Genomic DNA, 24165 nt, shown 5'->3' on the forward strand with positions numbered 1-24165 from the left:
GAATCTTTGTGACGCCATGGACTGTAGCCCGCCAGGCTCCTCTGTCCTTGGAATTTCCCAGGCAAGAATACTGGAGTGGGTTGCCATTGCTTCCTCCAGGGGATTTACCTGACCCAGAATTGAACCCATGTCTCCTGCATCTCCTGCACTGGCAGGCAGATTCTTTACCACTGAGCCACCTGGGAAGCCTATTATTACTGCTTCTAATTTGGCACCATTATGACGTTTTTCCTAAGTATAAATTAAAATTTAAGACAGTATAGCTTTTCATACCATAATTGCCATATATATATACACACACACAATATATGTAATATTGTATATATATACACACACACATGTTGTTTTTTTTTTTTCCAGCTGGGTAGTACAGGATGCGGGATCAAACCCGAGCCCCTGCAATTGAAGCATGGAGTCTTAACCACTAGGCTGCCAGGGAAGTCTCATGCCCTATACTGTAGAGATTATTGCCCTTGTATTGTATATCACCCCTGTGTTATGTCATATGTCATACTAATGGATTATTATTAGGAAATGTGTATAATAAATCTCATCTAGGGAGAAATTTTAAGATGTAGGATCCTGGATGGAGAGCTGAACTAAATGATAAGACATTTCCCAATCATGAGATCTGAAGATCTGAACATGGAATAAAGGAAATCATAGGACTAAGTCAGTTACTTTTCTAACTGAGATCTAGAATGCCTGCCACTGTCTTACTATTTTGTATGGATGAAGTTGACATACAGAGGAACACAGGCTCAGGAGAAGCACTAGGAAATGCAACGGAGGCTCTGATTGAGTCAACCTGGAAGCTTGCTCCAACTCTGCATTTCTAATTTGAAAATAAAAATAGTTTTCCCCTTATTTGTTTAGCCAGTCTGAATTGGATTTACTGTTACCTGCAATTGAAAGAAGCCTAACAGCATTCCTGCCAAGTGACTATTCAATAAATGGCTGAACTCACACAGTAATGGGGACATCACCACCTCCCAAGGTGGCACTGATAATGATCTCACTCAGCATATTAAGGTTAGTACCGGCTTTGTGCCTCCACTGCCTCATGGAAATAGTTTAACTTGACCAGTTCAGCCGTGGGAGTGACGGTGGTCTGGCTGTGTTTCCTGTCTTCCTTGCTGGCAATGTCTCTGTTGGGCCCTGGGGAAGAGCCACAGCTGCTCTCCAGAAGGACAATAGCTATTTGTCTGGTCTGCATTGAGGTGAAAGTCTCTGCAGTCATTCACAACAGCTTTATTGTGTAGTTCTTAGAATCATAATTTTAAAATGATTTGTTTCAGAGGCTGGCCCTTCGTACTCTGACCTGGGCAAGCTGGGCTCATTGCAGCAGAGAGCAGACACTATCAAGGGCAGAGCAAAGATGAAGAGGGGAATAATATGCTTACAGTTGACTCCTCTGCTCTGAAAGGGAAGGTGTATTTGTCTTTTTCCGCTCCAAGTACCATACCAGCCAATAAGAGGTTATGCACATGCAAGATACAGTGGATTATTGACTTTAGAGCTCCCTCCTTCCTTATCACTTATTTTGCATCTGATTGAAGTCTGCATCCACTTTGATGTTTGTGCACTTGCCTCTGTGCTGCCTCAGTTCTCCTTTCCTGAGATGGCCCTGGAGTGGATCTGGTGATGACCACCCTGGTCCTCCTTTAGAACTCAAGGAAATATTTCCCCAGCTCTTAGGAATGCTGTCATCAGAAAGCGGTTGGCTAACGTGAGTCACCTAGCCCAGGGACAGACCTGCCTGCCAGGGCAGCCTCTGTCCAATGACTGGTCATACAAGGGATATAAATACTCCTCTTGCCCCAACTTGGGACAACTCTGCAGGGCCATCTGAGCTTCAGAGATCTCCATGGGGTCAGCTGAGGTCACTGCTGAGACTGCATCACAGCCCAGCTTCCTAATAACTGTTCTGCAGGCTAATTTCCACCTCAAGTCTGCTTCCCAAGTACTCTTCACTGTAACAAGCCCTTCGTGATGACCTACATATGCCCAATACTGGGAACAGGCATTCAGACAGATAAAAATAAGAAGACAAGACCCCTCCCTATTGATCTATTAAGTAACAGGGTGACCTTGTGAGCTGTGGAAAAGACCCTTTATCTCCCTAAGTGTCTCCTTAGGAATGGTAGTAAGAACTACCTTTAAAAGAGCTTGTCTTGTGTCAGGCACCAGGCTGAGCCCTTCATTAACCTTAGGGGCCATCATCTGCATTTTACTGATGTGGCAACTTGGTAAAAGTAAATGTTAACAAATCTAGTTAATGCAGAGTGAGTTGAAGCCCAGTGAGTATATCCACTTAGATGCACTATCCCTGACTCCTCAGTGGTATCAAGGAAGCCAAGGAAGGCTTGGAGGGGCCTGAGGGGTTTCTTCAGGGAAGTTGTTGGTGCTCAACGCCTCCATAGCTCACTTATGCCATGAAAGTAATCATTAAAGGCAATGGTCAGAATTATCATTTTGATAAGAACCATTCTGAATGTGTAAATGAAAGTGTAAAGGAGTGCTGTAGTAAATACGATTGTTATAGGTCCCATTTATTTAGTGTCTGCAACCTACTAGCCAGAGGGCTATATAAATGTCTGACATGCATAACATGGCTAATATTTGCAACAGACCTTCCCATTTTGCATATGAAAAGATGAGGAACAGAGGTTGAATTAACTTGCCCAAGTCTGGGTGACCCAGTTTTCCTAAGACTGAGAAATATTAAAATGGGAACAATGCAAACTGGGACCAGTTGGTCTAGGTGAAGCTAAAACACATATGTATACACATGCCAGCAATAAAATCTTTTCATAAAGTTACTAAACACTAATCCCAAAATTGATTGTCCTCTAATTATTGAGCTTGCTCATTTAGTAGATTGACAGCTTCAAGGGCTATTAATAGTCTAAATGTGAAAAATACAGGAAGCAAGATAAAGCGGAAAATAATCTCTGAGTCAATCTTAGTCATTTCCAGTGATTAAATTATCCTTTTAAAATACTAGAATCTCAGAAACTGTATTATAAAATACAGTTTGCTCTGCATTTTCTATGATCAGCATAATTGAAGACAAAAGTAACTCACCTCATCTGAAATTTGACCTCCAAATGTCACCCATGTTCCTGAAAAAGAATAAATATTTGCATGTTATTCATAATCATTTTTCTAATATTGTGCATTAAGGAAAACACTTTTCTTACATCGAGGCTACTTCAGTAGGTTGCTCATGAAGGTACCTGGACAGGAAGTTCTGCCCATCCTCCTTCTATCACTAAGTTCTCCAGCAGGGATCTGCATCCCTTTGCTTGTCTTTTCTTCATTTAAAGGCCCAGTATATGCTAGTATTAGCCCTGTCTACTAAAAGCTTTTTCTTCTGACTTAGGACCATATATGTTGCTGTGTAAGAAGGCAGTGCCCCCAGCCTGCATCCACTGTGCACTCATTTTCATTCCACTTGGCTAAGAAGTTAGCAGTTCTGAAAGGGAAGGGAAGACCTTTGATCAAATTTTCCTTGCCTTTGCCTGCGGTGAGGGACTCTATTTTGTGTTCTCTATTCCCTTTCAAAAGGAAACCTCTCAGAGGTTCTTCCATCCCCACTTCCAAACTGCAAGGGGTAACAGTAAAGCTTTTTCCTCTCTTATGACCTGCCGCTAGAGAATGGAAATTCCCATTGGCTTTGGGGTGGGATAGAGGCAGTAGCTGCTGAGTGAGGTTCGGGAAGGCAAGCAGGAGAGGCATAACCAGTTGCCAAAGATCTGCATTTGTAAAGCAAGAGAGAATCAGGCACTGAGTGGGCTATTGCCTCTCGGGTCTATAGTCACCTGACTCATTCATAATTCTCTCCTTGATCCTCTCTCTCTTTTTTTTTTTTGAGCTCTAGTTACCTGCCAGGCAAAGGCACTGCACTCACGTGCTCAGTATAGTGAGGTGATTGCCCTAGTTCCTCTGTTCCAAGAGCTCACAATTGACAACTGGTGTCATCTAGTTGCTAAGTCATTGTCTGACTCTTTGTGACCCTGTGGACTGCAGCCCACTAGGCTCCTCTGTCCATGAGGTTTTCCAGGCAAGAATACTGGAGTGGGTTACCCTTTCCTTCTCCAGGGGATCTTCCTGACTGAGGGCTCAAACTCACATCTCCTGCATTGGCAGGAGGATTCTTTACCACGGAGTCACCTGGGAAGCCCGCACAGTTGACAAATGATATGATGAAGGCAAATACAAGGCGGGAGGGGAAGGAGTGCTCTACTCTGACTGGAAAGAGGTGGCCCTCAAGAAAGACTTCTGAGAAGAGGTTGAGTCTCAAAGGAAGTAGATGAATGAAGAAGGGAGGAACAGGCATTCCAGGCACAGGTAAGAGTGCAGGCAAGGCAGGTGAGTAGAACACTTGAGTGGGCTGATGAGCTGTGGCGTGGGCTTCTGCGCCAGGTGAGGGAACATGATGTGGAGAGGGAGGGGTGACAGGAGGTGACTGGGCGCAGTTCATATTTGGGGGCAACAAAGAAATGTGGTTGGAAACTTATGTTTTGCAATAACAGGATAGCTACCATTTATGGAACATCTTCCAAATGCCAATAGTACACTGAGAAACATGCATGCTTTCATCACTACGAATTTTAACAAACTTACAAGGTAATTTTATTATCCCAGTTTCTAGATGATGACTTTAGCTAGCATCAACCAAACTAATAAGTGATATACTCAGGATTCCCCACATGTGCTGGGCTTAGAGGAGGATATCTTTCTCACCGCATTTTGCCACCTCATCAGTAAATTTCCAAAATTAATTATGGTATTTGGATTCATACCCCCATAGAAGCATGTTGATGTAACTGTACCTTTTTTCTTCTTAGTTCTTAGGGACTAAACAAAGGGAGGACATATATTATTTTACTGGTACTCTCTCCATCCCCAGAGGTTGTAAATGGGAGATTTACAGATTGCTCTCAGTTTGCAGACTTGTTGTGCCCAGCAAGAACAATGTTGTCCCACTTGGTATTTTAATAAAAGTTACCAACATTTTGATAATTTAGGAGATTAATCTGCTTAATCTTGGGAGATTTTTCTTTTAAATGTCTGATTTCTAGCTTCTCTTAATGACAGAGGATCAGTGTCCCCACATAGACGAAATGCCCTGAATCTGAGGGGAGATGCCCTCCCTGTTTATTCAAAGGTCATACACCTTTCTTTGTATTTTCAACACTGAGATCAAATGGCAGTTGTTATTTACTCCCATGTGTTTACTGCTATTTACTTATTGTAAAATTTAGAGAAAAGGGGACTTGTGTATCTCCTAAAAAACAGAATTCAGTATTTCAAGAAAAAATAGGGGTGCACTTTTTTGGTAGATGTGAAGAATTTCCAACAAAATTCTTTGTTATAAACAAAGAATGTTTACAACAGAAAAATTACAACTTAAGGCACCATAATAAAATAAGCCATGACTGCTATTGTACAGAAAAGATGGGCATTTGGGAACCTGATGGACTGAAGAAATGGCAGTGTTTGTTTTGAATGAGAATAAAATAAAAGATCTGCTGTGAAGTGCAGTTCTCTATTAAGTGAAAAAATTGCCTGGGCAATGAAACCGTTTTACAGACAACACTTTTACAAAAGAGTTTCTTTTGAATGTAGCAGAAATTATGTCTCCAGAGCATAAACAAGCACTTGCAAATTTTCCTATAATCAGAAACATTGCTGCTCAGCATGTTGAAAATCTGGCTGAGAACTTTCAGGATAAGTTAAATTATTGGTCGCATTTTCTATTGCAGTAAATGAGCTCATATATATAAATAATGGCACACTATTTGAGAAGGCAATGGCACCCCACTCCAGTACTCTTGCCTGGAAAATCCCATGGATGGAGGAGCCTGGTAGGCTGCAGTCCATGGGGTCAGGAAGAGTTGGACACGACTGAGCGATTTCACTTTCACTTTTCACTTTCAAGCATTTGAGAAGGAAGTGGCAACCCACTCCAGTGTTCTTGCCTGGAGAATCCCAGGGTCGGGGGAGCCTGGCGGGCTTCCATCTATGGGGTCGCACAGAGTCGGACACAACTGAAGCAACTTAGCAGCAGCAGTAGCAGCACACTATTAGCTATATTTATTTGTGATGCTTTGAGAATTTTGGAGGGGTTAAAGAATTTTTGAACAAGGAGACTCTGTAAGGCAAAACGTCAAAATTACTTTGTGATGAGAAGGGTCTCAGACCATTGGATATAGAAAGCTGCTGCTGCTAAGTCACTTCAGTCATGTCTGGCTCTGTGCAACCCCATAGATGGCAGCCCACCAGGCTCCCCCATCCCTGGGATTCTCCAGGCAAGAACACTGGAGTGGGTTGCCATTTCCTTCTCCAATGCATGAAAGTGAAAAGTGAAAGTGAAGTCGCTCAGTCGTGTCCGACTCTTAGCGACCCCATGGACTGCAGCCTACCAGGCTCCTACGTCCATGGGATTTTCCAGGCAAGAGTACTGGAGTGTGGTCCCATTGCCTTCTCCGATATACAAGGCAGTGTTCCAAATTGTGTTACTACAGATCGGACTCTCACAAAGGGCAGAGCTAAGCTTGGACTTGTCAAGCAACAGATCTGAGGTGGCAGTATTTTGAAGGGGCACGAAGCATAAGTCCATTAATTTCCTCATTTATCAGGAATGGCTTTGGGCTAAAAAGCTAAAAGGAAACAAGCCATGGATTTGGTAATTAATATCATGAATCAGCTATTCTTCTATATCTTGGAGAAAAATCAGGTCAGTGTTTGCTTAATGAATTTGCTGGCTTACTTGTGCTGTGATCTTGGAGAGCTTTTTTTTTTCCTAACTGTTCATATCATCAAAGAAAGCAGTCCCATATCCATTTAGCAGTAAAGATTGGCTCAAAGTTCCAAGCTTCTTGCTGACATTATACGTCTTCGAAACCTTGTGGATAGTTTTCTATTGGGACATTCAGAATAATTTACACAAATACCTCATTTGCTTTTCTCAGTTCTGACAACATAGTCTTTGGAAAATTCATTTGTTAAAGAATAATTTGGTTCACTCTTTCAACATTGCAGTCAGTTCCCAGATATGAAAATGGTGACCTGAAATTTAATTTCCAAAATGGGGCCTTTGAATACTGGATTTCATGCTTTAAGAAAACAAACCAGCATTATTTAGCTTGTTGTTGCTCGGTCGCTAAGTTGTGTCCAACTCTTTGTGACCCCGTAGACTGCAGCATGCCAGGCTTCCTGGTCCTTCACTATCTCCTGGAGTTTGCTCAAATTCATGTGCATTGAGTCGGCGATGCCATCCAACTATCTCATCCTCTGTTGCCCCCTTCTTTGCCTTCAATCTTTCCCAGCATCAGAGTCTTTTCCAATGAGTCAGCTCTTTGCATCAGGTGGCCAAAGTGTTAGAGCTTCAGCTTTAGCATCAGTTCAGTTCAGTCACTCACTCGTGTCTGACTCTTTGCGACCCCATGAATCGCAGCACACCAGGCCTGCCTGTCCATCACCAACTCCCGGAGTTCACTCAGACTCACGTCTATCGAGTCAGTGATGCCATCCAGCCATCTCATCTTCTGTCGTCCCCTTTTCCTCCTGCCCCCAATCCCTCTCAGCATCAGAGTCTCTTCCAATGAGTTAACTCTTCACATGAGGTGGCCAAAGTACTTGAGTTTCAACTTAGCATCATTCCTTCCAAAGAACACCCAGGGCTGATCTCCGTTAGAATGGACTGGTTGGATCTCCTTGCAGTCCAAGGGACTCTCAAGAGTCTTCTCCAACACCACAGTTCAAAAGCATCAATTCTTCGGCACTCAGCTTTCTTCACAGTCGAACTCTCACATCCATACATGACCACTGGAAAAACCATAACCTTGACTAGACGGACCTTTGTTAGCAAAGTAATATCTCTGCTTTTGAATATGCTATCTAGGTTGGTCATAACTTTCCTTCCAAGTAGTAAGTGTCTTTTAATTTCATGTTTGCAATCACCATCTGCAGTGATTTTGGAGCCCCGCAAAATAAAGTCTGACACTGTTTCTACTGTTTCCCCATCTATTTCCCATGAAGTGATGGGACCAGATGCCATGATCTTCATTTTCTGAATGTTGAGCTTTAAGCCAACTTTTTCACTCTCCTCTTTCACTTTTATCAAGAGGCTTTTTAGTTCCTCTTCACTTTCTGCCATACCTTTCTTAATTTTTGATAGTACAAATGAAAGGCTATGAAGTTACCAAACTGTACTACAAAATGGTATTGAATACTATGGCAACATTGAAAGCTGGAATAGTATTTCCATCTTGGAGGATATAACCCTCCTTCTAAAAACCTAGCCATGTTGGGAAAAGCTTATGTTTAGGAGCAGTTTTATTCCAAAATTAATCTGAAAAATATTACCAACACTAGTTTACATATTTAAGGCTTCATACCTTACATTACAGTAAATAGACCTGGCTGACATTTTGGTAGAGAAGAAAAGACATCAGGTTTCTGATTCCATGTCAGAGCATTAATGAATTATACGATAACAATAATAATAAATGTTTTTCTTTTTCAGTTTGAGTTTAAATTTTTAAATATAAAATAAAATATAGGTATTATACACACACACACACACACACACACACACACACACACACACAGCCACACCATAATTTAGTAAAAATGAAGAGTCTGGTTCCATTTTGGGGATTCTGTCATTCTTCCATTCAGCTCTTTTGATTTAAGTAGGCTACCTCCCTGACCTTTTAAACATTTGCTATTTATTTCTTTTATAGTTATTTGTTTACAAACTTTAAATCTTTTACTAGAGCATAGCTATTTGAGGTATAGGGCTTTATTTCATTTATCTTCTTATCTCCACAGTCTTAGAATAAAATAGTCCTTGGAAAATGGTTGATAATTATCTGGTTAAATTGAACTGAATTGGCTTTTTGGCTATCATTAATGTACAAAGTACTGGGATAGTTTCCCATGAAATAAACATGTATATTTTGATTTATAGAAACATGAAAAATGCTCATCAACAGTCTTCAGTTCTAACCCTTATGTGATTGATGTGTTTCTCTTCACCCCTATACCTACATAGCTGTGCCCTCTCCTGGAGAAGGGTGGGGAAAGTCCTTGTCCCTGGCTGCAAGGCTCCTGGGGATTAGAGGGGCACAGTATAGGCAGGGTCCACCACCAACCACGAGGAAAAGCTGACGCTTACAAATAGGATGTATTCCCCCAGGATGGAGAAGGACTGAGTGGCAGTTTTTCAGACAGGAAAATTCTACTTGTGTGATTTTATTTCTACTACCCCTCTTTGCAAGATCTAAGGTGGTTTATTAATTAATACAATTCTCAGAAAACTTCTGTGGCAGTTTCCTTGATCATTTTTCTGCCTCTAATGAGAACACACCTTCTTGAGACCTAGGATGGCATATGATTATTTCACTGTGACGTTTCAAATTAGTGAGATGCTATTTAAAAGATCATTTTACTTAACTGACACTTGTTTCAAACTTTTTCAAGCAGAGGAAGTATAAAGAGAACTTTGAACTGTTATTGTGTCTTCTGATGAAATTCCTTTGTGTACAAAGGAATATATGCTTTGAAAACCTCTATTTGAGGCCCTTGGCATACCTATCAGAGCATAGAAAATGATCAGTAAAATGTAAAAAGAAAATGAAAACTGGCTTTATACACACATGCATGCACGCACGCACGCACACACACACACACACACACACACACACACCCCTCTGTCTTTGGTTACTTAATTACCTCGTTGGTGGTTTACTGGGCAATTGCTAAGCATAAGGAAACATGCTTATCATTTAAATGATCTCCTTGCTTATGTGAAGAAATATTTAGATATTCAGAAGTAGTAACATTTGGGTCTTTTTTCAAAAGCCACTTTCTTTGTGAACCTTATCTGGTCATCCATGTAGAATCTCAACACCCCCCCCACCCCCCCACCCCCCCACCCTGACAGTTTAACTGCCATATCTCTATCGGTAGGCTGCCTCCTTGGCCCTTTAACATCTCACATCACTCAGGTGCAATCATCATAACTGGCCAACTAACACTGGTACAGTACTAGTAACTAAACTACAGACCTTTAAATTTCATTGTCCTCTATTTCTGTTCCAGGATCCCATACAGGACACAACATTGCACTAAGTTTTCATGTCTTCTTAGTGTCCTCTGTTGTGTCTTTCCTTGTCTGTCTTTCATAATCTTGACATTGATCAAGTATTTGACAGAATGTAGAATGTCCCTCAATTTCGATTTAGATGATCCGTTGGATCATAGAAAAAGCAAGAGAATTCCAGGAAAACATCTACTTCTGCTTCATTGACTACACTAAAGCCTTTGACTGTGTGGATCACAACAAACTGTGGAAAACACTTGAAGAGATGGGAATACCAGACCACCTTACCTGCCTCCTGAGAAATCTGTATGCAGGTCAAGAAGCAACAGTTAGGACCGGGAATGGAACAACTGACTGGTTCCAAATTGGGAAAGGAGAACATCAAAGCTGTATATTATCACCCTGCTTATTTAACTTATATGCAGAGTAAATCATGCAAAATGCCAGGCTAGATGAAGCACAAGCGGGAGTCAAGACAGCCAGGAAAAATATCAATAACCTCAGATATGCAGATGACACCATCCTTATGGCTGAAAGCGAAGAGGAGCTAAGGAGCCTCTTGATGAAAGTGAAAGAGGAGAGTGAAAAAAGCTGGCTTTAAGCTCAACATTCAAAAAAAATTGGAGATCATGGCATCCAGTCCCATCACTGCATGCCAAATAGATGGGGAAACAGTGGAAACAGTAAAAGACTTTATTTTCTTGGGCTCCAAAATCACTGCAGATGGTAACTGCAGCCATGAGATTAAAAGACAACTGTTCCTTGGAAGAAAAGCTATGACCAACCTAGACACACCTAGAGCCAGACATCCTGGAATGTGAAGTCAAGAGGGCCTTAGAAAACATCACTATAAACAAAGCTAGTGCAGGTGATGGAATTCCAGTTGAGCTATTTCAAGTCCTGAAAGATGATGCTGTAAAAGTGCTGTACTCAATATGCAAGCAAATTTTTGGAAAACTCAACAGTGGCCACAGGACTGGAAAAGGTCAGTTTTCATTCCAATCCCAAAGAAAGGCAATACCAAAGAATGCTCAAACTACCACACAATTGCACTCATCTCACATGCTAGTAAAGTAATGCTCAAAATTCTCCAAGTCAGGCTTCAGGAATACGTGAACTGTGAACCAGCAGATGTTCAAGCTGGTTTTAGAAAAGGCAAAGGAACCAGAGATCAAATTGCCAACATCCACTGGATCATGGAAAAAGCAAGAGAGTTCCAGAAAAACATCTATTTCTGCTTTATTGACTATGCCAAAGCCTTTGACTGTGTGGATCACAATAAACTGTGGAAAATTCTGAAGGAGATGGGAATACCAGACCACCTGACCTGCCTCTTGAGAAACCTATATGCAGGTCAGAAAGCAACAGTTAGAACTGGATATGGAACAACAGCCTGATTCCAAATAGGAAAAGGAGTGCATCAAGGCTGTATATTGTCACCCTGCTTATTTAACTTACATGCAGAGTACATCATGAGAATCGCTGGACTGGAAGAAACACAAGCTGGAATCAAGATTGCCGGGAGAAATTTCAATAACCTCAGATATGCAGATGACGCTACCCTTATGGCAGAAAGTGAAGAGGAACTAAAAAGCCTCTTGATAAAAGTGAAAGAGGAGAGTGAAAAAGTTGGCTTAAAGCTCAGCACTCAAAAAACGAAGATCATGGCATCTGGTCCCATCACTTCATGGGAAATAGATGGGGGGAAACAGTGGAAACAGCGTCAGACTTTATTTTTGGGGGCTCTAAAATCACTGCAGATGGTGATTGCAGCCATGAAATTAAAAGACGCTTATTCCTTGGAAGAAAAGTTATGACCAACCTAGATAGCATATTGAAAAGCAAGGACATTACTTTGCCAACAAAGGTCCATCTAGTCAAGGCTATGGTTTTTCCTGTGGTCATGTATGGATGTGAGAGTTCGACTGTGAAGAAAGCTGAGTGCCGAAGAATTGATGCTTTTGAACTGTGGTGTTGGAGAAGGCTCTTGAGAGTCCCTAGGACTGCAAAGAGATCCAACCAGTCCATTCTGAAGGAGATCAGCCGTGGGATTTCTTTGGAGGGAATGATGCTAAAGCTGAAACTCCAGTACTTTGGCCACCTCATGCAAAGAGTTGACTCATTGGAAAAGACCCTGATGCTGGGAGGGATTGGGGGCAGGAGGAGAAGCGGACGACCAAGGATGAGATGGCTGGATGGCATCACTGACTCGATGGACATGAGTCTGAGTGAACTCCGGGAGTTGGTGATGGACAGGCAGGCCTGGCATGCTGCGATTCATGGGGTCACAAAGAGTCGGACATGACTGAGTGACTGAACTGAACTGACTGAGACAGCATATTAAAAAGCAGAGACATTACTTTGCTGACAAAGGTCCATCTAGTCAAAGCTATGGTTTTTCCAGTAGCCATGTATGGATGTGAGTGTTGGATTATAAAGAAAGCTGAGCGCCAAAGAATTGATGCTTTTGAACTGTGGTGTTGGAGAAGTCTTGAGAGTCCCTTGGACTGCAAGGATATCCAACCTGTCCATCCTAAAGGAAATCAACCCTGAATATTCATTGGAAGGACTGATGCTGAAGCTGAAGCTCCAATACTTTGGCCACCTGCTGTGAAGAACTGACTCATTGGAAAACTCCCTGATGCTGGGAAGATTAATGGCAGGAGGAGAAGGGGACGACAGAGGGTGAGATGGTTGGATGGCATCACTGACTTGATGGACATGAGTTTAAGTTGGCTCCGAGAGTTGGTGATGGACAGGGAAGCCTGGCATGTTGCAGTCCATGGGGTCACAAAAAGTCACACATGACTGAGCAACTGAACTGAACTGAACTGAACTGAGGGTTATAGATTTGGTGGCTTCTGTTTTCTATACTGCAGTTTGACTTGCTAATGTTTTAGATATATTCAAGAAGGCAATATAAAAATGCAATTATAATATTTATTATATCACAATTAACTTTTATTCATTCTTTTATTCAACAAGTCCACTATTTGAGTCTACTCTGTGCCAGGCATTGTACTTAAATTATAAGGATACAACAGTGAGAATATTATTTCTCCCATAATGGAGCAGCAGATTTAAGAGGCAAGACAAAATAATGAGAAAAACGAGCTAAATATATGGTGTTTATTTATGAATGTTAATTTCATAAGTAAAATATGAAATGTGTAAGTTGATTGATGAGTGTTAAAGAGAGTCATGCTTATAAGGTGGGATTTGGTAGCTAAATGTCAGGGGGTGGGTGTTGAGATTCTACATGGGGTGACTGGATAATGCTCACAAAGAAAGTGGCTTTTGATAAAAGACCCAAAGAAAGTTAAGGAGCTAGTTAGGAAGCTACCTCGAGGAAGAACATTCCAGCAGGGGGGAACAATGTGGAGGGGTCTTACTTGGAATGTTCAAGGTCAATGAGGAGACCGATGGCCAGAGAAGAGAAGATGAGGTCTGTGGGGTCATGGGGAACAGATTGCATAGAGTGATCTTAATCATAAGAAGGACTTTAGAGAGGAATTTTGAATAGAGAAGAGACAGTCTGATTCTATGAAAAGGAACCTGTGCTGTGGTGTTGAGAGCTCACCTCTGAGGTTGAGGCACCAGCACCAGTGAGGAGGCTATCATGATCAGTCTAGGTGAGACGTGAAGGCAGTTTGGTCTGAGGTGCTGGAATTGAGGATGGTCAGAAGTACTTGAGTTTTTGATAGATTTTGAAGGAGAGGCGATAGGATTTGTTGATTAAAGGGATATAGGGTGTGAGAGAAGGTGAGACTTCAAGGACAACATCAAGGTCAGAACCAGGGGAGAAGGCAGAGCCAATTCAATGCACTGCATTCTGGATTTAACAATTTTTAAGTCTGGCAAATAGAGCACACATTGATTCCAGGTTAATGCAGTGAAAGCTGACCAAATGGTTGAGAGGTATTTAATCTAGAGGTGTTTAGAGTTATTCATCTGTTACATCACTGAAGGATTTAAGGTTGGCAATGCAAACTGCAGCTCTCACTGAACTTAGACTACATGCTGCACAAAATTAATGTGTTCACTATCTCATTCGAATAGAATTATTTCCAGAGAGAGGTAGAACTGGGGGTGGGAGTGTGCCCCCAAATTTCATGGAAAGCAGGAAAGAGAATGTGAGTCCAAGCCAGGGCTGATTTGGAGGATGAGGTGATAAGCTGCTGGCCAGTTCCTATGTAAAGGCCAGGGCATTTCCTGTGTGCATTTCCCCTCTGAGCTATGGGCAGAGTCTTCTGAGAATCAGACCCTTCCCTATATCTTTAGATCCAAATTCTACTTATTCTTCAGGACCCAGAATTTCAGCTTCAGAGTCCAGTGCTTCTACACTTCCTTAACACCTCCTCTCCTCTAGTTCTCTGTTGCATTAACTCCATGACCCCAGGAAAGTCCCAACCTCTGGATTTCAAGTTTCATCACACACAAAATTTGGGACCTTAACCTTTCTTCATTACTATGATTTTGTGATTCTGTGTCTAGGCTTTGAAGGGAGAAGAACTCATTCCATTCAACTACTCTGAACAAAGCATTATTACCACACCAACCATATCACATTGTAACTACATGTTTTTTTTTTTTTTTTTTCCCACATATTACATCCCCCACCAGATTGCATCTGTCCTGAGGGCAGGGACCAAGTTTAATCTTAGTGTTTAATTCTAGCCACTGAAGTGAAGACTGACACATAATAGGTACTTAGTCATTCACTGAATCAGTAAACAAACACTTCAAAAACTCAGGCATCCAGTCCTGAAAGAAATGTCTCGAACACGAGAACATGTGCAGCATGTTGGTTGTTTCCTTGATTCACTATCTTGGATCAGAGGTTTTCAAGCCTGGCTGCATATCTGAACATCCTGGGGGAACTTTCAATGGTTCTACTGACCTAGTCCCTCAACAGACCAGTTTCATCAGAATCTCTGGGAACAGGACCCCAGCATCAGAATTTTTAAAAGATCCTCAGATAATCCTAATTGCATCCAGGGTTGAAGACCATCATTCTATTTTTTAAAAAAATTTATTCGTGTATAGTTAATTTACAATGCTATGTTAATTTCTGCTGTACAGCAAGGTGACTCAGTTATACACATAAATATTTTTTCATATTCTTTTCCATTATGGTTTATGGATATTGAATGTAGTTCCCTGTGTTATATATTAGGATCTTGTTACTTATCCATCCCATATATAATGGTTTGTATCTGCTAATCCCAAACTCCCAAACCTTCTCTCCCCCAACCCTCACTCCAACCACAAGTCTGGTCTCTATGTTTGTGAGTCTGTTTGTTTCATAGATATGTTCATTTGTGTCATATTTTAGATTCCACATATAAGTGAAATCATACAGTATTGGTCTTTCTCTTTTTAACTTACTTTGCTTAGTATGATCATCTCTAGGTTTATCAATGTGGCTATAAATGGTGTTATTTCATTATTTTAAATGGCTGTGTAATATTCCATCCCAATCCATTCCATTCCACACACACACACACACACACACATATAATATCACACTTTCTTTATCCATTCATCTGTTGATGGACATTTAGGTTGTTTTAATGTCTTGGTTATTGTAAACAATACTGCTATGAACATAGGGGTGCATGTATCTTTTTGAATTATAGTTTTGTCTGGATATATGTCCAGGAGTGGGATTGCTGGATCATTTGGCAACTCTATTTTTAGTTTTTTGATGAACATCCATACTGTTCTCCATAGTGGCTGCACCAATTTACATTCCCACCAACAGTGTAAGAGGGTTCCCTTTTCTCCACACCTTCTCCATCATTTACTATTTGAAGATTTTTAAATGATAGCCATTCAGACTAGTGTGAGCTGGTACCTCATTGTAGTTTTGATTTGCATTTCTCTGATAATTAGTGATGATGAGAATCTTTTCACATGCCTATTGGCCACCTGTATGTCTTTGGAGAAATATCAATTTATGTCTTCAGCTCATTTTTCAATTGGTTTTTTTTTTAACTGAATTATAGGAGTTGTTTATATGTTTTGGAAATTAAGCCCTTGTTGGTCATTTCATCTGCAAATATTTTCTCCCAGTCCAAAATGAAAATGTCTTTTATTTCGTTTATGGTTCTTTTATTTCGTTTATGGTTTCCTTTGCTGTGCAAAAACTTTGCACAAAACCTAAGTTTGATTAGGTCCCATTTGTTTATTTTTGCCTTTATTTCTATTGCCTTGGGTAACTGACCTAAGAAAACATTGGTGCAATTTAAGTTAGAGAATGTCTTGCCTATGGTCTCTTCTAGGTTAATTTACTTGTCTAAAGTCCATAAATCAGTAATTGGTGGAGTTGGAGCCAGGATTTAACCAACTTCCCACTGTTAAGCACAATATGGTATGGAAAGAGTGCTGCTCCTTTAATAAGCTGGGTTAAGTGAGTTCATATTGATGGAGGATCAAAACAAACGGAAAGCAGACACCCTAGACATCTGGCCTGAGAGAAAGTCTCAGAAAACGGGCCTGAGATGTACAGAGAGGTAACAGAGGTAAAGAACTGGCTTTTGCCTTTGGTGCCTTCTCAGAGGGCATGGAATACAGCTGTCTTCCTACTGGTGAGGCAGCAGAGTGAATGGCTAAGTAGCAAAGCAATGTTCTGAGCAACCCCGTTGTGGTCATGGTAGACAAACTGGATGAAGACCTATGTCTGGGCATGTGGGACACAGCTCACGGCCCTATCTTTTTCAAATGGTACAGACAAAGCATTCTTTGTTGTTCTGGTTTGCATCTGCCGATGTTCTCTACCAAGCCTGGCCTTTATTTTTGGATCCAAGCTGCAGCCTGGTCTCTCATTTTTGGCTTTCAGTGTATTGCTAATGAGCATCTGGCCTGGGATAACAGAAGTGATGACAGCCTAGCCTTTACATTTTTACTCTGGTTACCTTTTCTGGCAAGAGCCAATAACACTGTTCAAGGTCTGAGCAGGGAGGGGGGCGATGAAGGGCTGCTTTCACATCTGTACTTTATAAAAGAGCTTGAAATAGCAAGGCAACTAGGCAAGAAAGTGGTAATGTCTACACAGAACAAAAGTGGGCTCTCAAGGCAGAGGACACATACTTTAAGAAGTATTCTCATTCACAGGCAGCTCTGTAAGATCTGAAGAACTCCACAGATGGACAGATGAGGAAGTGAAGGGGTAGAAAAATGACTTTCCACGGTTGGTTAGTGGTGGGGTATCCAAGGGCATGGTTTTCCCCAGCCTCATGCTCTCTTCTGGTAATGACTTCCCCATCTCCCCCGTGTGTCCTGTTCCAGCCAAATGGTATGGTCTAGTGTTTACTCTGAATGCTCTGAAACCAAACAATATCTTGCTCCATGAATCTTCCGACATTCCTCTCTGCCAAATGCTTCCTTACTGAACCTTCCTTATGGTAAGCTTTACATCTATTTCTGCCCCTAAACTTCCTCTAATAGAAGAACAGGCCACTCCCTTGGGCCATCTCCCTGCTTCCAGATTCTCCCAACTCCATCAGAGGACAGTTTAAATCTTGTCTTCCCATGAGACCTCATGCATAGAGCCATTCTGGACTGTAAGCTCTCAAACACTTAAGAACTTCAGAGCCAGGGCTGAGAGCTGAACCATAAGGAGCTGTAGTTGTCTGTCAATGAAGGAATTCTTGGGTGTATCCTTGGAAGTATGAGAGTACAATACATAGTACACAGGGGCAAAGTGTACCAATGGACAAGGCAGAGGGGAGCCTAATCCTAGCTTAGGCATGGTTGGGATAGGGCTGGGTCTTCTAGAAAAGTCTGTGGACTTTTCTAATACATGTCTGAAGGCTGGAGGTTTTGAGGGTTAAATGGCTAGGATTGACATTACATCCTTTATGATCCTTATAGAGAAGGCCAAATATTTGAGGTTTTCCTTCTTTCTTTGATTTAAAGTACTTTTCAGTGCCAAGGGATGCTGCTAGCTCCATTTTAAGATTTGTTTCAGAGCAAATCTGCCTGGAACCGTTTTGTTCAGTTTCTCCATTACTCTGACCAGTAAAGTTTAAAGACGAGGCAGTAACGATGGGAGCAGGATGAAGGATGGTGGAGCAAGAAGTTTAGAAGAGGCAGTTTTGTTCTATAAAGCAGGAGCTGCTGTACACATAGCATAGGAACGCAATTTCAGTGCCTTAAACTTTCCCCAGAAAACAATGACCCACTCCCCGCATTAAGATGTTAGAATTAATGATACATAATAATGTAAATCCATGGCTAAAGCTCCTTACATTTTCTCATGTGGATGTGACTCCCGAATGAATTGATTTAGCACCTTGAGCCTGTTAGGAAATTCTTAAATAAAATAAAACCAAAAGTTCTTTGATGAGTTTTTCTTCCTAGGGAGTTTTACTCTTCTGTCCACACTATTGAAATGAATATTATTACTTTTATAATAAGAAGCAAAAGTTATTTTAAAAAAACTGTTAGTGCTTTATTGGGAAATCTATTCATAAACAAAGATTCTAACAAATTATAGCTCTTCCTATTTCCTGAACATGGAAAAGAGGCAGTGTTTATATTTAGTTAGTATATTGCCCAAGGTTCCTTGGTCAATTTCTCATATCTTTTTGTACTAATATTTACATGTTGAAAATTATTTCTTACAGCAAAGTTTCCAGGGTACTTACAACCAGCATACAGCATTAATGTGCCTTGTTCATTTTGTTCTTTTGGAAGCACTTGTATAAGAAATGAGTGGTGCTGGGAAAACTGGACAGCTGGACATGTAAAAGGACAAAATTAGAACATATTCTCACACCATATACAAAAATAAACTCAAAATGGGCTAAAGACCTAAATGTAAGACCAGAAACCATAAAACTCCTAGAAGGAAACATAGGCAGAACACTCTTTGACACAAGTTGTAGCAATACTTTTTTGGTCTCTTCAGGCAAAGGAAACAAAAGCAGAAATAAACAAGGGAACCTAATTAAACTTAGAAGCATTTGCACAGCAAAGGAAACCATCAACAAAACAAAAAGACAACATACAGAATGGGAGAAAATATCCACAAATGATATGACAGATAAGGGGTTAATAGCCAAAATATATAAACAGTTTATACAACTCAATATAAAAAAAAAAACACAAAAAACAAATAACCTGACTAAAAAATGGGCAGAAAACCCAAATAGATAGTTTCCTAAAGAAGACATACAGATGGCCAATAGGCACGTGAAAAGATGTTCAGCATCACTAATCATCAGGGAAATACAAATTGAAACCACAAAGAGATATCACTTCACACCTCTCAGAATGACTGTGTGTGTATGCTTAGCCACTCGACTGAGTCTGACTCTTTGTGACCCCATGGACTGTAACCCACCAGGCTCCTCTGTCCATGCGGATTCTCCAGGCAAGGAATATTGGAGTGGGGTGCCATACCCTTCTCCCTAGTACATGGTTGGTGAAAATGTAAATTGGTATATCCACTGTGGAAAACAGAACATAGGTTCCTCAAAAAACTAAAAATAGAACTAACATATTATCCAGCAATTCCACTCCTGAGTATATATCCAAAGTAAATGAAAACAATAATTCAGAAAGATATATGCACCCCAATGTTATGAGCAGCATTATTTATAAGAGCCAAGATATGGAAGCAAAGTAATTGTTCATCAACAAATCAATGGACAAAGATGTGGTATATATACGTGTGTACACACACACACACACACACACACACACACTGGGATACTATTCAGCCATAAAAAAGAATGAAATTTTGCCATTTGCAGCAACATGGATAGACTTGGAGGGCATTATGCTGAGTTAAATAAGTTAGACAGAAAAAGGCAAATACTGTATGCTATCACATATGTGGAACATAAAAAATAAGATGAATGAATATAACAAAACAGAAACAGACTTACAGATATAGAGAATGAACTAGTGGTTACCAGTGGGGAGGGAGAAAAAGGGAGGAGAGCAAGAAAGGGATAGGGGATTAAAGTACAAACCATTATGTATAAAATAAATAAGCTAAAGGATATATTTTATAGAGCAGGGAATATAGTCAATATTTTATAATGATTTTAAATGGAGTATAGTCTAGAAAAATATTGAATCACTATGCTATATACCTGAAACCAATATAATATAATAAATCAACTATAATTAAAGAAAGAAATGTACAGAATAGTAACACAGGTGAAATAACACAGTGTTGAAATAAAATTAGACACTACAGGACACTAGGGCTAAATGGTAATTTCTGGTTTTTTAGACAAATTGAAATAGTTTCAATGTTTTATTCTGAAGTAGGATCTATTATTAAGGTTGAAAGCATATATATACATATATTTTTTTTCTTTTTCTGTGAACTCCTAGCATGGGACCTGGAATACAGCAATACATATTTTTATTCTTGGCTTTATACATTGCCTTTCCATAGTAAGTTACTACGAATAAGAACTCTCTGGAAAAATGCTGCTGTCAAGGTTTGAAAGTCAAGGTGACCTCCTTTACACTTACTTTTATCTCTAAAAAGTTCATGGCAAATTTTTATCTTTGTGCAGGGATATATTTCTTTGATAGTTCAGTGAGTTATTCTCCCCCAAACAGTAATAATTTTGAGTTACTCTGGTGTAACTGTACATTTAAAAATGTGTGTTCATAGGACTATCAGGATATGTTAGGAAATAAATTTTAATTCCATAGTGAGGCAAAGAAACTCTCTTCGTGGAAATAAGATAGGGATAATATACTGTGAAAAAGAATGAAAAAATATTTTATAACAGTCCTTTCAAATTCTCCCTCCTGTGTTGTAAGTTTCACGATGTTCACAGTATTAAGTATCACTAACAAAAACTCAAAGTTGGAATATAATACAAAGTGTTCACAAACTCTTTGACTAAGAAGTTTTTGAAATGTAGAGAAATTAAAACTGAGGAAATAAATAAGGGATAATTTAGCAAAAACCTAAAGATTTTTCAAAAACTTCTCAAACCTATTACATTCAAATTAACCCAGTTCCCATGCTTCCCTGTAGCTTTATGAATTTACATATAAAGATTAGCTTATTTTATCCATACTTGATGGTTTCCAGCTGTTAATGATTTCAGCTTTTTCTTTTTAATCTATAACGTCCTTATCCTAATGAGAAAATGTATAGCCGTATCAAGCAGATGAAGTATTTTAGCATTTTTTGTGGAACTATGCATGAAAATTTTTATGCACTGACTCTCTATTTCTAACTATGCTACAGAGATCTTCCTTTTTCAGGAATTGTATGTAGAAATTTATCATGTTAAATAAGAAAATGCGCAAGCAATGCTAAATCATGAAACTGCGTTGGTATATCTTAAGTTTTAGGAGATCCCATTTAATCCAAACTCTACATAGAGTCCCTTACCTTTGAAAGGATATTCTGTACTATTCTGAGGGTATAACAGTATACTGAGAGCATACTACTGAGAGTATAGTACTATGCTGAGAGTATACTATCCTGTGGTATGGAAGAAGCCCAGAAGAGCTCCTGGCAGTGTCACCTGGACACTGGTGCTCCCATCCAGGCTTTGGCATTGAGGAAATGGCAGTAATATAACCACACAGTCCCAGCTTTGCAGGTATGGAATGAAATTTCCTAACGTACTGTACAGAACACTATCTAGAGATTTAGGTAATCAGAAGCATCAAGGAATATAAAAATCACGTTTCTGCATCAACAATAGTTAATGAGAACAATCCAGTTCTCAAACACAGCAGACAGGCTACCCTGAACATTTTCAAAACAATTAACATCTTAAGATAATCTTTGTATCCCTAGAAACTACATAAAGCCTGGTACATGAGGGGGATTTATTGTTTCATGAATGAATGAATTCAAGAACAGCAGAGAAGTGATCATACTAGTAGTAATGTTTGATGAACTCTCTTACTGCCTGATGGTTTTCTTTTCATTTACTCATTGCTTGGAAATGAGTAAATCTGAATAAACTTATCTGTGGCCCGTACATGAGTCTGTGGCTTGGGTATCCATCAGCTACCATGTGGGTATACACAATGACAATATTCTGAAGGGTGGCTGGCACATTGGCCTGGGTCTCAGGAGTCATTATGGTAGAAGCACTTGTATTTTCCATCTTAAAGCAGTGCTGGTATTTATTTCTCCTTTTGCCAGCACCAGGAGTCCTGGTTTTAGGAAGCTAGGGTGGCTGTGTCCAGAAGAAACTCCTGGGGCAAAAAAGATAACCTCCTGAAGACTCTCCATCTTCGATCATTTTGTGATTAGTCAAGAACTGTAGAGGTTACCCACCATGAAGAATTAGAACTCTCTATTAACTAGGTAAGAAAAAGAGTACCTAACTGAGAAGAAGGTGGTACCATATGGTCTGGTGTGTCCAACCCCTCATGATTTCTGAAGGCTAGGTAGGGAGCTCAGCCTGCCCTCCACAAGGACAGGGAGTTTCTCTGTCCTGTTTGTCACTGCCTCTCCAACACCTCAGACAGGTTTGAGTTGTGCAGATCAACTCTCTCGCACATCTTACTCAGTGCCTTCTAAAATTAATTTTTTTAATATAAATTTATTTATTTTAATTGGAGGCTAATTACTTTACAATATTGTATTGGTTTTGCCATACATCAACATGAATCTGCCACGGGTACACACATGGTCCCAATCCTGAACCCCCCTCCCACCTCCCTCCCCATACCTTCCCTCTGGGTCATCCCAGTGCTCCAGCCCCAAGCATCCTGTATCCTGCATCAAACCTGGACTGGCAATTCATTTCTTATATGATATTATACATGTTTCAATGCCTTTCTCCCAAATCATCCCACCCTTGCCCTCTCCCACAGAGTACAAAAGACTGTTCTATACATCTGTGTCTCTTTTGCTTTCTTGCATACAAGGCTATTGTTACCATCTTTCTAAATTCCATATATATGCATTAGTATACTGTATTGGTGTTTCTCTTTCTGGCTTACTTCACTCTGTATAATAGGTTCCAGTTTCATCCACCTCATTAGAACTGACTCAAATGTATTCTTTTTAATGGCTGAGTAATACTCCATTGGGAGAAGGCAATGGCAACCCACTCCAGTACTCTTGCCTGGAGAATCCCATGGACGGAGGAGCCTGGTAGGCTGCAGTCCATGGGGTTGCTAAGAGTCGGACATGACTGAGCAACTTCACTTCCACTTTTCACTTTCATGCATTGGAGAAGGAAATGGCAACCCACTCCAGTGTTCTTGCCTGGAGAATCCTGGGGATGGGGAAGCCTGGTGGGCTGCTATCTATGGGGTTGCACAGAGTCGGACATGACTGAAGCGACTTAGCAGCAGCAACAGCAGCAATACTCCATTGTGTATATGTACCACAGCGTTCTTATCCATTTGTCTGCTTTTTAAATTTTTTAAAAAAATGATGAAGGGTAGGCATTTTCATTTTCTTTCAGATACACATGAGGCTGAATATGTCTGTGGCTAAATAGATTGACCTTTGAGACTTGACTCATCTCTAAAATAGATACTGATACCTACTCCAGTGTTGTGAAAACAAAATAAGATGATGATGGAATACTTTTTCTATAACTTACATTGTGCCGGGCACTGTGCTACGTACTTTATAGATACAATCTCATTTGGAACTCACAACCACTCTGATTTGAGTTTATTTACTGGTGGTGGGGGTGCGAGGGAGGTGACAGCTGAGATATAAGCCCAGGCAGACAAACTTCACAGTCTATGCTCTTAATGATTTCAATAGCATATATCAAGTGTCTAGAACAGGACTGCACATACAATAGGTGCTCACTAAATGTTACTTTCCTTCTTATCTTCTAAAGAGATACTATTTGAAGCAAAAGAAGTTCCATAGGAAGATAAATGACCTTTCCAGAGGTGGTAGTGAAAGCTAAAGTCAACACTGGACTGTATGAATTCTTAGTCTACCCATCTCAACAAATCTCAAAAACTTTACTTTTTATTATATTATGGATCATTTGAAATGACACGTGGAGAGTGATGAGTAGACTAAAACGTTGAAAATGCTGTGAAATGCTGAATTTTAATAGACTAAAGCT

General features: G+C 40.2%; 1 protein-coding gene across 1 annotated transcript in view; it reads right to left on the bottom strand.

The window, feature by feature from the left end:
- The window catches only part of KCNAB1 (potassium voltage-gated channel subfamily A regulatory beta subunit 1), a 469491-nt gene that overhangs the window by 79029 nt on the left and 366297 nt on the right, over positions 1-24165 (bottom strand). The window contains exon 3 of the mRNA XM_052636474.1: positions 3088-3125. Within this exon, the coding sequence (XP_052492434.1) occupies positions 3088-3125 (38 nt within the window). The remainder of the gene's footprint in view (positions 1-3087; positions 3126-24165) is intronic.

The sequence above is a fragment of the Budorcas taxicolor genome, chromosome 1 (genome assembly GCF_023091745.1).
Source record: "Budorcas taxicolor isolate Tak-1 chromosome 1, Takin1.1, whole genome shotgun sequence".
In the NCBI taxonomy this organism is placed as follows: Eukaryota; Metazoa; Chordata; class Mammalia; order Artiodactyla; family Bovidae; genus Budorcas; species Budorcas taxicolor.